The sequence below is a fragment of the Belonocnema kinseyi genome, chromosome 9 (genome assembly GCF_010883055.1).
Source record: "Belonocnema kinseyi isolate 2016_QV_RU_SX_M_011 chromosome 9, B_treatae_v1, whole genome shotgun sequence".
NCBI lineage: Eukaryota > Metazoa > Arthropoda > Insecta > Hymenoptera > Cynipidae > Belonocnema > Belonocnema kinseyi.
The window spans coordinates 109,284,190-109,300,991 of record NC_046665.1 but is presented as its reverse complement, the minus strand read 5'-3'; the positions used below and the strand labels follow the sequence as shown (position 1 = coordinate 109,300,991).

Genomic DNA, 16,802 nt, shown 5'->3' with positions numbered 1-16,802 from the left:
AATTTAACTGTATCGTAAAAATATCATTCATTGACCGAAAAATCATTCTTAGTTAACGTGTCAACTTTTTTGTTGAAAATTCGTCTATTTGGGTTTAAAATTCATCTGTTTTAGTAGAAATTTTATTAGTTAAAAATGCAAATTATGGAAATTTTATCTTTTTTGTTCGAAAATTTCATTATTTGAATGAAAAATTCAACAATTCGGTAGACATTTTTTTCTTACTTCAATGAAAAATCATTTTTGGGTGCAAATTTGTTATTTTTGAGTCGAAAATTCAAGTATTTTGGTTAAAAAAATCAACAATTTTAATAAATTGAACTTTTTTTGAAGAAAATATATATTTTTGTGCCGAAAATTTAATTCTTTTACTGAAAATTTAAATACTTTTTTGAAAATTCGTCTCTGTTGGTAGACATTTCATCTTTTTTTAGTTAAAAATGCAAGTGTCAATCAACGGTCTTTTTTTGGTTTGAAAATTCATCTCGTTTGGTAAAAAATGCATCTTTTTTTAGTTAAATATTCAACTAATTGTGAAATCTTCTTTAGGGTTTAAAAATTTAATGATTTTGTTGAAAATTTAATCATTTTGTTAAAAATGCAATTATTTTGTTGAAAGTTCAACAGTTTGATTGAATTTTTTTTTACAGAAGAAGATTTCTCAGTTCCAAATTAAACTATTAAATTTTTATTTGAGAATTCATGTTTTTTTTTGTTAAAAATTCAACTATGTTATTTAAAAGTTGAACTACTTTCTTAAAATTTCACTATTTTATTATGAAATTGAACTGCTTATTTGAAAATTGAAAATTTTTGTTGAAAAATGAAACATTTTTTAAAAAGTTGCCTTTTTTGGATGCATTAAGTTACTTTTAATTGAAAATTAAAATATTTTTTGGTTTATACATTATCTATTAAATTTTTAGTTGACAATTCAAGTTTATTGTTTGAAAATTCAACTACGTGGTTAAAATTGAAAAACATTTTGTTAAAAATAAATTAATATTCAGTTAATTAAAAATATAAAAAATTAATAATATTTTTACTCGAAATAGGTGTTTTAGGCAATTTTTTAAATTCAATTTATATTAAAAAATTTATTCTCGACTTTATAAATTATCAAAATTCTTATTTATTTATCACATGCCTTAGTCTATATCTTTTCCTATATTTTTCACTTAAATTCAAACTTAATTAATATAATTCTGTAAGAAAATCCAACTATTTTTGGATGAAAATTCTTTCTTCATGATTGGAAATTCTACACTTCAATTTTTCGTTAGGGATTCACCTTTGTTATTTAAAAACTTTACTATTATCAAAATTAACTTTTTTTGTAGAAAAATCGTCCTTTGGGCTCGAAAATTAAACAAAATTGTAGAAAAATGAACTATTTGGTTGAAAATTTTATGTATTTCGTTAAAAATTTATCTTTTTCGCAGAAAATTGGTTCTTGTTGGTTAAAAAAAACTGTTTGTTAATTTAAATTAAAATCTTTTTTATTGAAATATCAACTACCAGGTCGAAAGTTGAACTAATTTCTGAAAAGTTATTTTTTTGTTGAAGATTCATCATTTTGGCTTAGAATTTGTGTTTTATTTGGTTGAAAATTATATTTCTTTAACTGAAAATTTAACTATTCTGTTGAAAATTCAACAGATTAGTTGCAAATTAACCGTTTTTCTTGAAAATTCATATTTTCGGGTTAAAAACTCAAATGTTTTGCAGAAAATTCGTATTATTCGGCTTGAAAATTAAACAATTTGTTAGAAATTTAAACTATTGGTTAAAAATGAAGGTATTTCGTCGAAAATTCGTCTTTTTTTGTAGAAAACCAATTTTTTGTTTAAGCATGCAAATGATTAATTGAAAATCAGTCCGTGTTAGTACAAAATTACAGTAAATTAAGCTTTTTGTTGAAAATTTATATTCTCGGTTCGAAAATTCATAATTTTTTTATTGTAAATTCAAAAATTCTGCGTTTGGTCCCAAATTGAACTATTTTTTATAAATTTCTATTTTCTTTGTAACCATTTCTGGTTAAAAAATACTTTTTTTTAGCTTAAACATTCTATTAATTAAAAATTTGTTAGAAACGAATAAAATATAATACAATTGAAAATGTATATAATTTCATAAAAATTTGTCTTTTTTGGTAGAAAACTCAACTATTTGATTAATAATTTTATGAAACAAAACAAAATTGTAGAAAATTTAACTATTTGGTTGAAAATAGATCTTTTTTTTGTAAAAAATCAATTTTTTGATTAAAATGAAACTGTTTGGTTGAAAATAAGTATAGTTTTTTCTGAGAATTTAAGTATTTTGTTGAAAATTTGCCCTTGATGGTTAAAACCAACTGTTTTTTTAATTTACATTAAAATATTTTTTATTGAAATATCAACTCCTCAGTTGTTGAAAATTTTCATTTTCGGGCAGAAAACTTAAACGTTTTGCAGAAAATCATTATTTTTGGCTGGAAAATTATAATTTTTTATAGAAAATTTAGCAATTAGAATTGACAATTCAATAATTCTACGTTTGGTAATAAATTGAACTATTTTGTAGATTTTTTTTTATTTCCAATTTAGTATAGAAATTTCAACTATGTGATAAAAAATGTATGTATTTTGTTGAAAATTCGCATTTCCAAATCTTTAAAAATCTATATTTTGCTTTAAATCTTCTGAAGTTTTTTCAAGTTTTAAATTATTTTTGAATTTTCTGAAAAACTCAAAATTTCTTTCTAACTTACTTAAATTTTTTCTAAAATAGTAATTGTTTTTTATTGGACGAAAATTTTTTTTGTTTGAAATCTTTTTAAATATCCGCTCAAAAAAATTTTCAAAATAAAAAAATCATTTTAAATTTTGCAAGGAATCTTGAGAACATTTTTTTTATTAATTTAAAACACGTTAATATTGTTAACGAGCTTTAAAACTTTATTGAGAAATCTTTAAAAATCCACATTTTGTTTTTAATTTCTGGAAATATTTTTAAGTTTTAAATTATTTTTTTTTGTTATTAAAAGTGTTTTTTTCTTACTAAATTTTTTTCAAAATTAATAATTGTTCAATTTTAATTTTTACATCAACATTGGTTTTAAAATATATTTAAATGTATTTTTTTAATTTTTCAAAATAAAAAATCATTTAAAACTTTCACATTATTCTTTAAAAAAAAACTTTCTCACTATCTTTAAACCTGTTAACATTTTTAAAAAGATAAAAATTGGTTTGTAATCTTTTAGAATTTTAAATTATTTTTGAAATTCATTAAAACTTCTAAATATCCTTCAACATGATTTGCATTTTTTCTTAAATATTTTCTTCATCCTGCAAAATTAAAAAAATGCCTTAAAATCTTTCAGATTCGTTTTTAGTAACTTTGGAAATCTTTTTTGTAGAAAATCAATTTTTTGTTTAAAAATGCAACTGTTTGGTTAAAAATTAATATGGTTTTTTTCTGAGGATTCAAGTATTTTGTTGAAAATTTGTCCTTGTTAGTTAAAACTAACTGTTTTTTAATTAAAATTAAAATATTTTTTTATTGTAATATCAACCTCTCGGTTGTAAGTTGAACTAATTTCTTTAAAGTACATTTTTTTCGTTAAAGATTCATTACTTTAGTTAAGAATTTGTGTTTTATTTGGTTAAATTTTTTTTAGCTGAAAATTGAACTATTTTGTTGAAAATACAACTGATTGGTTGTAAATTAACTTTTTTGTTGAAAATTCATATTTTCGGGCTGAAAAATCAAATGCTTTGCAGAAACTCCTTATTTTCGGCTCAAAAATAAACATTTTTTGTATAGAAAATTTGTCAATTAGAATTGACAATTCAATAATTCTGCGTTTGGTATTAAATTAAACTATTTTGTAGAGATTTTTTTATTTGAAAGTTAATTATCCATCGTTTAAAATATTCAGTTGGAAATGTATGTATTTTATAAAAATTCGTCTTTTTTTGTAGAAAATTCAACTATTTGGTTAAAAATTGATTCATTTTGTCGAAAATTTGGCTTTTTGGTAAAAAAATCAACTATGTGATAAAAAATTTAGGTATTTTGTTGAAAATTGGGCATGTAAATTTAACAATAATGTAGAAAATTCTTTTTCTTCTTATGGAAAATGAATTCTTTCAACTGAGAATTCGACTATTCGATTTTTGGTTGAAAATTATGGGTTTTTAGGTGAAAATCCATATGTTTTCTGTAAAAATCGCATTTTTTAATAGAAAATTAGTCCTCGTGGTTTAAAATTTAACTATTTGTTGGAAAATAATTTTTTTTTAATTAAAAATTCAATTATATGTTTTTTGAAAATTATTTTCTTTTAGTTGAGAATTCAAGTATTTTTTTGAAAATTCGTATTTTTCTGTTTTATTCAACTGTTTTATATTTAAAATGGTATTTTGTTTAATATACATTATTACAGTTTTTGTTGAAACTCCATTTTTTTTGGTTAAAAATTGATGTATTTTGTCGAAAATTTGTCTTTTTGGTAAAAAATTCAACTACGTGATAAACAATTTATGTATTTTATTGAAAATTGGGCTTGTAAATTTAACAATAGTGTAGAAAATCCTTTTCCTTTTTGTGTAAAATAAATTCTTTCAACTGAGACTATGACTATTCGATTTTTTGTTGAAAATTATGTTTTTTTAGGTGAAAATCCATATGTTTTGTATAAAAATCGTCTTTTTTAATAGAAAATTAGCCCTCGTTATTTAAAATTTAGCTATTTATAAAAAAATATATCCATTTTGCAAACAATTCGTTCATTTGGTAAAAAATAATTTTTTAAAATTAAAAATTCAACTATATGTTTCAAAATTAATCTCTTTTAGTTGAGAATTCAAATATTTTGTTGAAACTTTATTTGTTAAGTAGAGAATCCATCTGTCTAATTTAAAAATTCAGCAATTTGGTAGAAAATTCAACTGTTTTGTGAAATATTTTAGTAATTTGTTGAAAATTCATTTTTTTTTGCTTGAAAATTGGACAATTACGAAAAAATAGTTTCTTCAGTGTGTTTTTTGTTGTTGTTGTAATAATAGAAAAATAGTGTAATCCCTAAAAGAATGGTGTAAAATAGTGTAGAAAGTACGACGAGTCTGAGGTCTAAACTTATGAAACTTGGATTTAACTTTCAATTTGTGTTATTTCTGATTTAGCACGAAAAATGTTTTTAAAAAAATTTCTTACCCGGTGACAACTTGCCGCAAGAATTTTGCCGATCTTTCGACGACTTCGAGCCAAACTTGAGAAACATTATTTTCATCGAACAAAGTAGCTTCTGGTAGAGATTGAAGAGCTTCCAGAGATTCAGTTAACAATTCACTGCAGAAGTCGATATCTTCGCCAGAGCGCCAGGCACGTCGTAAATATGCAAACGAAAAATTTAAAGCTGCTCGCGAGCCGACTCGTGCGAGTCCAAGCGTTGCTTTTTCACTAGGTTTCGCACTGAAATCAACCCGATTTATTTGAATTAAAATTTTTAATTAACAATTCTGAATAAAGATTTCTAAATTTCGAATTTGACCATTTTTACTTTAAATTTAACTTGATTTTAGACACTATAAGCTAATAAAAATGGCTGAATATTCTAAAAACAACATTACAGGATAGCCGCTTTAAACGAGGATTTAAAAAGATTCGAGCGTTTAAAAAAAAATTAATTTAAAATTATAAAAGTTGAGCTGAAAATTAAAAAAAATCAAATTGAAACTTTTAAAATTAAAGCTAAAATGTTCTCAATTCAAACGCTCAATAATTTTCGAGCTCAAAAATACAGAATTAAATTAAATTTTAATTTTAAACAACTTGAAGTTAATAATAGTTCAATTGCTGTTTGTACATCGAATTTTTTTATATAATCTTTTCAAATATTCTTTGAAAATTATATCTTTAAAATAAGATAAAAAATCATTAAAAACTTTTTCAGGAATGTGAACAAATTTTTTTTATTATCTTGAAACATTTCAAAATCTTTAAAACGCTTTAAAATTTTGCTTTTAAACTTATTTGCATTTGTCCTACATTTTTTTTTAATTCTGCAAAATTAAAAAAAGGTGCCAGATTCTTTGTTAATAATTTTGAAATTAAAAAAAACCTTTTTAAATGTTCTCTTAAAATTAATTTGTAAAAAAATCATTTTTAACTTTCCTAGGAACCTTAATAAAAAAATTTGTACTTTTGAAAACTTTCTAAATACTTAAAAAGGTTTTTAATTGTTTGTTTTGAAATCTTTCAAAGTCTATACTTTGTTTACAGTTTTTTTAAATCTTTTCAAGCTTTAAATTGCTTTGGAATTTACAAGTTTTAAAAAATTTTCTTAAAATTTATTTTCAAAATAAAAATCATTTTAAGTTTTTTCCCAGGATTCTCAAGACTTTTTTTTATTATTTTAAAATTTGTCCAAATCCTTCAAAAACTTTATACTTCTTTGAAATGTTTTCAAATTTTAAATTACTTTCGAATTTTTTTTTCAACTTGTAAATATCTTTTAAAATTGTTTGAATTTTTCTCAAAATTTTTCTTGTATCCTGCAAAATTAAAAAAATTGCCTTCAAATCTTCCAGACTCTACTTTGAAAAATTTGGAAATATTTTTTAAAAACTTTTCAAATTTTAAATTATTTTTGGATTTTCTGAAAAACTCTAAATATCTTTCAAACTTACTCAAATTTTTTCTAAAATAGTAATTGCATTTTATTCGTCGAAAATTTTTTTGGTTTGAAATCTTTTTAAATATCCACTTAAATATAATTTTGTAAGGAATCTTGAGAACATTTTTTTTATTATCTTAAAACCTGTTAATATTGTTAACAAGCTTTAAAATTGTATTAAGAAATCTTTAAAAATCCACATTTTGTTTTTAATTTCTGGAAATCTTTTCAAGATTTAAAATAATTTTTTTGTCACTAAATTTCTTTTTAAATTAATAATTGTTCAATTTTAATTTTTCAAACTAAAAAATAATTTTAAATTTGCATTTTTTCTAAAATATTTTTTTAATCCTGCAAAATTAAAAAAATGTCTTAAAATCTTTCAGATTTGTTTTTAACAATTTTGGAAATCTTTTCGAACCTTTTAAAATCTTTTCGCAAAATTAATTTGTCAAAATAAAAAATTATTTTTAATTTTCCTAAGAATCATGATAAAAAATTGAATTCTTTTAAAATCTATCAAAATCTATCAAAATGAATAAAAAAGATATATGGTACAAATCTTCAAAACTCAACACTTTGTTAACATTAAAAAAAAATCTTTTTAAGACTTAAATTATTTTTGAATATTTTCAAAACTTCTAATTGCCACTTAAAATTACTCAAATTTTTTCTAAGCTAATAATTGTTCAATTGTTATCTAGTCATTAAAATTTGTTTTTTGTCTTGAAATATTTTTAAATATTCTCTTAAAAATAATTATAAAAATAAAAAACCATTAAAAATTTTCCGAGGAATCTTAAAAACATTTTTTGTTATTACCTTAAAACCTATAAACATTGTTAAAAGGCTAAGAAATTTGATTTAGAAATCCTTAAAAATCTACATTTTGTTTAAAATTGTTGAATATCTTTTCAAATTTTAAATTATTTTTGAATATTTTCAAAACATCCAATTGTCTCTTAAACTTACTCAAATTTTTTCTAAGCTAATATTTGTTAAATTTTTATTTATTCATAGCAATTTGTCCTTGTTTTAAAATCTTTTTAAATATTCTCTTAAAAATAATTTTCAAAATAAAAAATTATTTAAAATTTTCCGAGGAATCTTGTAAAAAAACTTTTTTACTTTCTTAAAACCTGTCAAAATTTTTAAAAAGTTGAACAATCATTTAAAAAATTTTCCAGGAATCTTCAGAACATTTTTTTTATTATCTTAAAACCTTTTAACATTGTTAACAAGATATTAATCTTTATTTAGAAATCGTAAAAAATCTACATTTTCTTAAAAATTTTGTGAAATCATTTCCAGTTTCAAATTTAAACAATTCAGTTTAAAATTGTTTAGTTTTTAATTTTTTGATACATAATAGCTCATTTGAAATTTAAAGCCAAACATTTATAAATGTTACAAAATGGTTCTTTTATTTAATGACCATTTTAAAATTGAAAATAGTATTTGAAATTATTTAAAAATTCAAAATAGCTTATAAAGTTTCAATCATGTTTAAATTTGTTTAACTACTAAGACTTTCAAATTAAAACATTTTAATTTTCAAAGTTAAAATCTGTGAATTGTTTAATTTTAAACATTCAAAATTGTTTTGTAAAATCAATTATTATTAAATTTTTAAAACTTGAACAATATTTCTGTTGTAAAAATCATTAATTAATTTATATTTAAAGTTAATCAACTTGAAATATATTTTTTTCCAAAATTTTAAAAAGTAGTTTCAAAATAGTGTCAACGGTTTTGTAAATAAAAACATATTTTCGTCCTGAAAATTAAAAACTTTGGTTAAAAAATTAACTGCTTTGTTGAGAATTAATGTATTTCGTTGAAAATTCGTGTTTTGTTTTTAAGAAAATAATTTTGTTGTTGTTAAAAATGCAACTATTTGGATAAAAATTAATCTTTTTCAGTTTAGGATACCAATATTTAGTTAAACATTCGTTTTTGTGGGATAAATCCAAATGTTTTCTACTTAAAATTAAAATCTTATTTTTTCTAAAATATCAAAAAGTTATCTTTTTTTTTGGTTAAAGATTCTTAATTGTATTGAAAACTGTTTTTTTGTTAAAAAGTAATTTTTTAACTGAAAATTTAATTATTTTGTTAAAAATTCTACAGAATTAAAAACAATGTATCTTTTTTACTTGAAAATTCCACAATTTGGTACACAATTCAACAGGTTGGTATAAAAATTAAACTCTTTTGTAGAAAATTTGTTTATTTTTTATTGAAATTTTTCAGTTAAAAAATTCTATTATTTAATGAAAACTAATTTTATATTATAATATATATTGTAAATAATATATAAAATAATATTATTTAGCTGGAAATTGACGTTTTTGTTTGAAAATTAATCTTATTGGGAAAAAAATCATTTTTCTACAATAAAAAATGAAACTTTTTAGTTAAAAATTAATCTTTTTTAGTTGATTATTAAAGTATTTTGTTCGAAATTCGTCTTTGTTCGTTAAATCTACCTGATTTTTAGTTTAAACTGAAATTTTTGTTGTTGTTGAACTATCTACTATGAAAAATACATTAATTCTTAATCAAACAGTTGAATTTTTTACGGGAAAAGATCAATTTTCAGTCAGAAATCGAATAGTTAAATTTTCAGTAACAAAAAGTATATTTTCACCAAAAAAAGTAGATTTATTATTAAAACATTCAATTTAACTTTTAACCAAGTAGTTTTATTTTCATTGAAAAAGATCAATTTTCAACTAAAAGATGAATATGTAATTGCAATACTTGAAATTTCAAGCAAAAAAAAAAAATAAATGAATTTACAAACAAGACAATTTACTTTCAAACTGGAAAATTAATTTTCTAACAAGAAAGACGATTTTATTTTTAATATATGAATTTTTAACAAAAACGTTAAATTTTTCACCTAAAAAAGGCTAATTTTCAACCAAATAGTTTAAATTTTCACCTGGAATATATGGATTTTTAACAAAAAGATTATTTTTTAGGAAAAGAGATCAATTTTGAACCAAGAGTCTTATTTTCAACCAGAAAGATGTTTTTTCAACGAAAATTATGAATATTTAACTGAAATACTTGAATTTTCAATAAAAAAATTCTTACTTTACAGACAATTTTTCATTCAAATAAATAAATTTCCGAACAAATATTTACATTATTATTATCATAGATTTTTTAACCAAAAAGATGAAATTTCAACAAAGACGATTCATTTTTACGATGAAAGATGAATTCTATAGAAAATACATTGGGCTCGAAAATTAAACAAAATTGTAGAAAATTGAACTATTTGGTTAAAATTTTATCTTTTTTTGTAGAAAATCAATTTTTTAATTAAAAATGTAACTGTTTCGTTAAAAATTTGTCCTTGTTGGTTAAAACCAACTGTTTTTTTAATTAAAATAAAAATCTTTTTCATTGAAATATCAACTTCTCGGTCGAAAGTTGAATTGATCTTTTAAAAGTTAATGTCTTTTGGTTGAAGACAGTTTAACTGTTTTCTTGAAAATTCATATTCTCGGTTCAAAAATTCAAATTTTATTATGAAAAATGCATAATTTTTTATTGTAAATTCAACAATTCTGCGTTTGGCACTAAATTTAACTATTTTATGCAAATTTCTATTTTTTTAAAGTTAATTTTAATCAATAAACGTTTAACTATACCAATAAAAAATTTTTTTTAAACATTTAACTTAATTTTTAAACAAATAGATTTATTTGCAATCAAAAAGATCAATTTTCGACTAAAATGATGAATATGCAATAGCAATACTTGAATTTTCAAGCAAAAAAAAAATGAATTTTCAAACAAGACGATTTATTTTCAAATTGGAAAATTAATTTTCTACCAAGAAAGACGATTTTTAACAATTAATTTCTAACAAAAACGTTAAATTTTCAACTAAAAAAAAGCCAATTTTCAACCAAATAGTTTGAATTTTCACCTGGAATAGATGGATTTTAAACAAAACGATGAATTTTTAGAAAAATGGATAAATTTTGAACCAAAAAGATTAATTTTTTCAAGGAAAATTATGAACATTTAACTTTATTACTTGAATTTTCAGAAAAAAAAATTTTCTTACCACACAGACTATTTTTCAAGCAAATAAATCAATTTTATATTATAATATTTGCAATATTATTATCGATTTTTTTTATCAAAAAGATGAAATTTCAACAAAGATTCATTTTTACGATAAAAGACGAATTTTAAAGAAAATACATGCATTTTAAATTAAAAAGATAAATTGTCGAACAACACTCAAATAACATAGTTTTTGGTTAAAAATTCATTTTAACCAAACAGATTAATTTTCCACTAAAAGGATGTATTTTTCAATTCGAAAAGTTAAATTTCCCGGGTTAAAAAAACAACTAATTTGCAACCAAACCGAAAGTTATTAAAAAAATATATATATTACATTTTCAAACAAAGTGATGAATTTTCAACTAAAATGATCACTTTTCAACTGGAATAGTTGAATTAAATAGTTATATTTTTAGAAAAAAAAATAATTTTTAACAAAACAATCAAATTTGCAACAAAATAGTCAAAGTTGCAACTAGAATAGTTAAATTTTCAGTAAAACAATTATTTTATAACAAAATAGCTCATTTTTCAACCAAGGAGATGAATTTTCAATTAAAATTATGAATCTTTTTTTTCAACAAAAAATGTATTAGTTGATACTTCAACCAAAGAAGATTTCTATTTTTAATAAAAAATAATGGAATTTAAATAAGAATGCTTGAATTTTTAACTAAAACCGATCAATTTCTAATCAAAAACAAAAGAGTTGAATTTTCAGTTTAAAAAATTCATTTGAAACAAAACAAAAGAATCAATTTAATATTGCAATCTAAAAAAAATGAGTAAGCTCTAATAGAAAATTCGTTTCCTTTTTATTGAAAATTAGTTTTTTTAACTGAGAATTTAACTATTCGATTTTTTTTTAGTTGAAAATATAACTAAAAATATATTTTGTAAATTCATTTTTATCAATTTTTCACAGTAGAAAATTTGATATTCATATTCATATTTAATTATGTTGTAAACTTTAGTTATAAATCTTCTTTAAATTTACAAAGTTGAAAAATGAATTTTTTACATTGTTTTAAATTTTAAACAAATGAATTTGCAACCTTTAAAATTTGCAAAAAAATTATACTAGACGTTTCAGCTCTTGAAAATACAATTGACAATATTCTTCAAAATTCAAAAATTGAATTTTCCCCTGTTGAGGATTTAATTATTAATTTTCTTCAATTTTCCACAGTTAAAAATAAGATTTTCCCTTTTTTTTAATTTTCAAAAATTGATTTTGCTTTTGATGAAAGTTCAATTATCAATTTTCTTCAATTTCTAACAGTTGAAAATTTAATATTTTTCACATTTCAACCATAGAATTTTCAACTGTTTGAAAATAAATGTTCAATTTTCTTCAATTTTCAAAATTTGAAAATTTAGTTTTCTTGAAAATTAGTTTTTTTAACTGAGAATTTAACTATTCGATTTTTTTTTAGTTGAAAATATAACTAAAATTATATTTTGTAAATTCATTTTTAGTAAAAATTGAATTGAACTCTCATTTAATTAAAAATAAAAATCTTTTTTTATTTAAATTAGTATCCCCAGGTGAGTGTCTTGAAAACTGAATTTTTAAATTCTTTAAATTAAAAACATACACTTCAAAATAAAGAACTAAAATAAAAATTGTTTAAAGTAAAATACTTCAGAATTTCGCATTATAAGCTGAATGATTCAATAAAATAAAAAAATTAACAATTAAACTTAAGCTAAGAAATTATATGAAATCTGTGATTTCAAGTAATTGAATAGAATTTTTTTTCCTCAAAATGTCTAAAATTCCAAGTAAAATAAATAAATTCACTATAATTTCCGGGTGCCAAAAAAAAATCAGATTTTCCGGTTCAGCGGCGACCCTGCATTAGAAAATTCAAAGTTAAACGTACATTTTTTGTGATTTAATTGAAGTTCTAGGAGCCACTGTCGTTTCTTGAACTTCCTGGGGTTTGTGTCGAGACAAAGCTGTGAAATATCTTCGTGCGATTACCAAACGTTGTCGCATTCGAGTTGCGGATAAAGTACTATTTGCTGCTTCATGAACCAGGTGTCTTTGTTCTTTTATCGAGGAATCTATGCAAGTGGATAATTCACTCGGGGCTGAAATTGAATTACAGAAAATAATTTGTAGAAGAATAGAGATATATTGAAGATTTATGCGAAATTAAAATTTTTTATCGAAATATTTACATGGTTGAGGACCCCATAACCAGAAATCTATCATATTCTGAGCAGGAATTGTTTTTTCTACGAGAGCTGGTACTCTGGAAGCTTCTTCTTCATCCAGTTTTTGACAAGGAATGCAGTTGCAGCCGCTTTGTGGTCCACAAATTCCATCACAGCAGAGACAGGAAAGAACTCTTTGGTTGCAATAATAATGTCCACTGTCTCCTGAATAAATCATCAAATTAAATATTATTTGGGAAAGTTTTATCGTCTTTCAAACAATAAAGTTTTATGTTTTATGTTTTGTGATTTTTTAAATTAATTTCACAAATTGGTTGGCTTAAAGATGATCAGAGCTCAGATTTTTGTTTTGTTTATATTTACCTAAATTGCCCACTGAGATTTTATTGAATGACTATTAATTTGCCTAAATATGATTTTCCAGTACCCGTTTTTGGAAAAAATCAACGTTTTTCAAAATCTTTGTTTGGTAGATTTAAACGCTTGTTTATTAAATTCTTATTCTGAATTTAACAGTTGAAAATTGATGAAAATTCATTTCTCAAATTGAATCAAATTTCAAAAATTAAAAATTATATTTTCTAAAATTTTTAATAGCTGAAAATTCAATGTTTAATTTTATTCAATTCTGCATTTCTTCCATTTTCAATTATCTTCAATTTGGAACTGATGAAAATTCTATTATAAATTTTTTTCCATTTTCAAGAATTGAATTGCCATCCCTTTAAAAAGTTAATTATCATTTTTTCCATTTAAAAATCTTCTGCTGAAGATTCAATTATTAATTTTCTTCATGCTTTAAGAATTGAATATTCAATTTTCTTCCATTTTGATCAGTTGAAAATTGAATTTTCATGTTTCTACAATTTTGATAAGATAAATTTTGTACTATTGAAAATTCAACTATCAATTTTTTCAATTTTTTTCAATTATCAATACTTGAAAATTCAATTTTTAAAGTTATTAAATTCCAAACTAATTAATTTTCAACTATTAAAATATGAATGATCATATTTTTTCAATTTTCAACAGATCAATTTTCTACTGTTGAAAATTGAACTATCAATTTTCTTCAATTTTCAACAGTTGAAAATGACATTTTCAATTTTCTTCGACTTTCAACTTTTGAAATTTTAATTATTAATGTTCTCCATTTTCAAGAATTGAATGATAAATCTCCTTCAATTTTAAACGATTGAGTTTTCTTCTGTTGAAGATTCAATTATTAATTTTCTTCAGTTTTCAACAGTTGAAAATACAATTGCATATTTTCTTTAATTTTCAACAATTGAATTTCCATCTGTTAAATATCCAATTTTTCATTTTTCTTCATTTTCAACAGTTGGAAATTTAAAGTTGAAAATTTTTTAAAAATTAAATTCTAACTGTTTAAAAATGCATGATCAATTTTCTTCAATGTTCAAAATTTCAAAATTTAATTTTCTTCACGTTTCAACAATTGATTTTTCAACTGTTTAAAAGTCAATTATTAATTTTCTTCAATTTTTAAAAGTTGCAAATTCAATTTTTTTCTTCAATTTTCAATAGGTGAAAATCAATTTTTAATTTTCAACAATTTAATTTTCATCTGTTGAGGATTTAACTATTAATTTTCTTTAATTGCCCATAGTTGAAAATACAATTTTACATTTTCAACAATCGAATTTCCATCTGTTGAAGATTCTATTATCAATTTTCTTCCATTTTCAACAGCTGAAAATCTAATATTCTTTAAATTTCCAAAATTAAATTTTCAACTGTTTAAAAATCTATTCTAATTTTTACTCAAATTTCAAAAATTTAACTTTCAACTGTTTAAAACTCAATTATTAATTTTCTACAATTTTGAGCCGTGGCAAATTCAATTTTTTTCAAACTTCAACAATTGAAAACTCAATTTTTAACTTTCTACACATTTCAAAAATTAAATATACATATTAAAAATTAAATTTACACAGTTGAAAAATGAATTTTTTTGATTTTTTATTTTCTTTTAAATTTTAAACAAACGAATTTTCAACCTTTAAAATTTGCAAAAAATTTATACTAGACGTTTCAGCTGTTAAAAATTCAATTGACAATATTCTTCAAAATTCAAAATTTGAATTTTCTTCTGTTGAGGATTTAATTATTAATTTTCTTCAATTTTTCACAGTTAAAAATAAGATTTTCCCTTTTTTTCAATTTTCAAAAATTGCTTTTCCTTTTGATGAAAGTTCAATAATAAATTTTCTTCAATTTCCAACAGTTTAAAATTTAATATTTTACCAATTTCAACCATTGAATTTTCAACTGTTTGAAAATAAATTTTCAATTTTCTTCAATTTTCAATAGTTGAAAGTTTAGTTTTCTTCAAATTTCAACAATTGAACTTTCGATTGATCAAAACTCAATCATTAATTTTCTCAAATTTTCAACAGTTACAAATTAAATGGTTAATTTCCTTCAAATTCCAACAATCGAAAACTCAATTTTCAATTTTTTCCATTTTAAACAGTTAAAAATCTACTTCTTGAAATTTTGACCCGTTTTCGAAAAAAGTCGACGTTCTTCAAAATGTTTGTTTGATGAATTTATATGTTTATTTATTAAATAAAATGTTCAATTTTCAAAAATTAAATTTTTATCTGCTGAAAATTAAACTATTAATTTTATTTTTTATTGTCAACAGTTGAATATTCAATTTGCTATTTTGTTTAAGTTTCAACAAAGAAAAGTTGAATTTTTTTTAAATTTGCAACATTTTCAACACCTGAAAATGAAAGAAAACTGAAAATTAAATTGTGAACTGTAGAAAATTCAATTATCCTATTTCTACAATTTTCAACAATAGAATATCAAATTTTCAATCTTCTTTAATTATCAACAGTTGAAAATTCAATTATAAAATTTCTTTAATTTTCAACAACTGAATTTCCACCTGTTAAAAATTTAATTATCAATTTTCTAAAATTTTCCACAGTTGAAAATACAATTTTCGTTTTCTTCAATTTTGAACAATTGAATTTCCATCTGTTGATGAATTTGCAACTGTTGAAATTTGCAAAATAATTTATTGAAGTTTCAACTGTGGAAAATTCAATTTTCTTCAATTTTCTACAATTAAATTTTGATCGGTTAAAAATTAAACTATCAATTTTATTAAGTCTTTAACGGTCGAAAATTCAATTTGCTTTTTTCTTCAAGTTCCAATAAAGGAAGATTCAATTTTTTTAAATTAGCAACAATTTTCAACACCTGAAAATTGAAGAAAATTGAATATTTAACTGTTAAAAAAATCATATTTCTTCAATTTTCTACTTTAAAAATTCAATTATCAAGTTCTTTGATTTTCAGCAATTGAATTTCCATCTGTTGATAAATTTGCAACTGTTGAAATATGCAAAAAAAATAAAATTGAAGTTCCAACTGTGGAAAATTAAATTTTCTTCAATTTTCTTCAATGAAATTTTAATTTATTGAAAATTAAACTATAATTTTTATTTTACTTTCATAAAACGAAGATTCAATTATTTAAATATGTAACATTTTTAACACCGGAAAGTGAAAGAACATTGAATTTTCAACTGTGGAAAATTCAACTATCAACATTTTTTAATGTTCAACAGTTGAAAAATCAATTGTCTTTAATTTTCAACTGTTGAAACTTCAATTATCAAATTGATTAAATTTGACACAATTGAATTTCCATATGTTGACGATTTGAATAATAATTTTCTTTAATTTTTAACAGTTGAAAATACAATTTTCCATTTTCTTCAATGTTCAACAGTTGAAAAATCAATTTTCTTTAATTTTCAACTGTTGAAACTTCAATTATCAAATTTATTAAATTTGACACAATTGAATTTCCATATGT

General features: G+C 21.5%; 1 protein-coding gene across 1 annotated transcript in view; it reads right to left on the bottom strand.

The window, feature by feature from the left end:
* LOC117179359 (E3 ubiquitin-protein ligase HERC2) overlaps positions 1 to 16,802 on the bottom strand; it is a 67,872-nt gene that overhangs the window by 44,254 nt on the left and 6,816 nt on the right. Inside the window, exons 3-5 of the mRNA XM_033371059.1 lie at positions 12,947 to 13,147; positions 12,646 to 12,856; positions 5,206 to 5,463 (exon numbers count right to left, since the gene is read on the bottom strand). Coding sequence (XP_033226950.1) covers positions 5,206 to 5,463; positions 12,646 to 12,856; positions 12,947 to 13,147 — 670 coding nt within the window. The remainder of the gene's footprint in view (positions 1 to 5,205; positions 5,464 to 12,645; positions 12,857 to 12,946; positions 13,148 to 16,802) is intronic.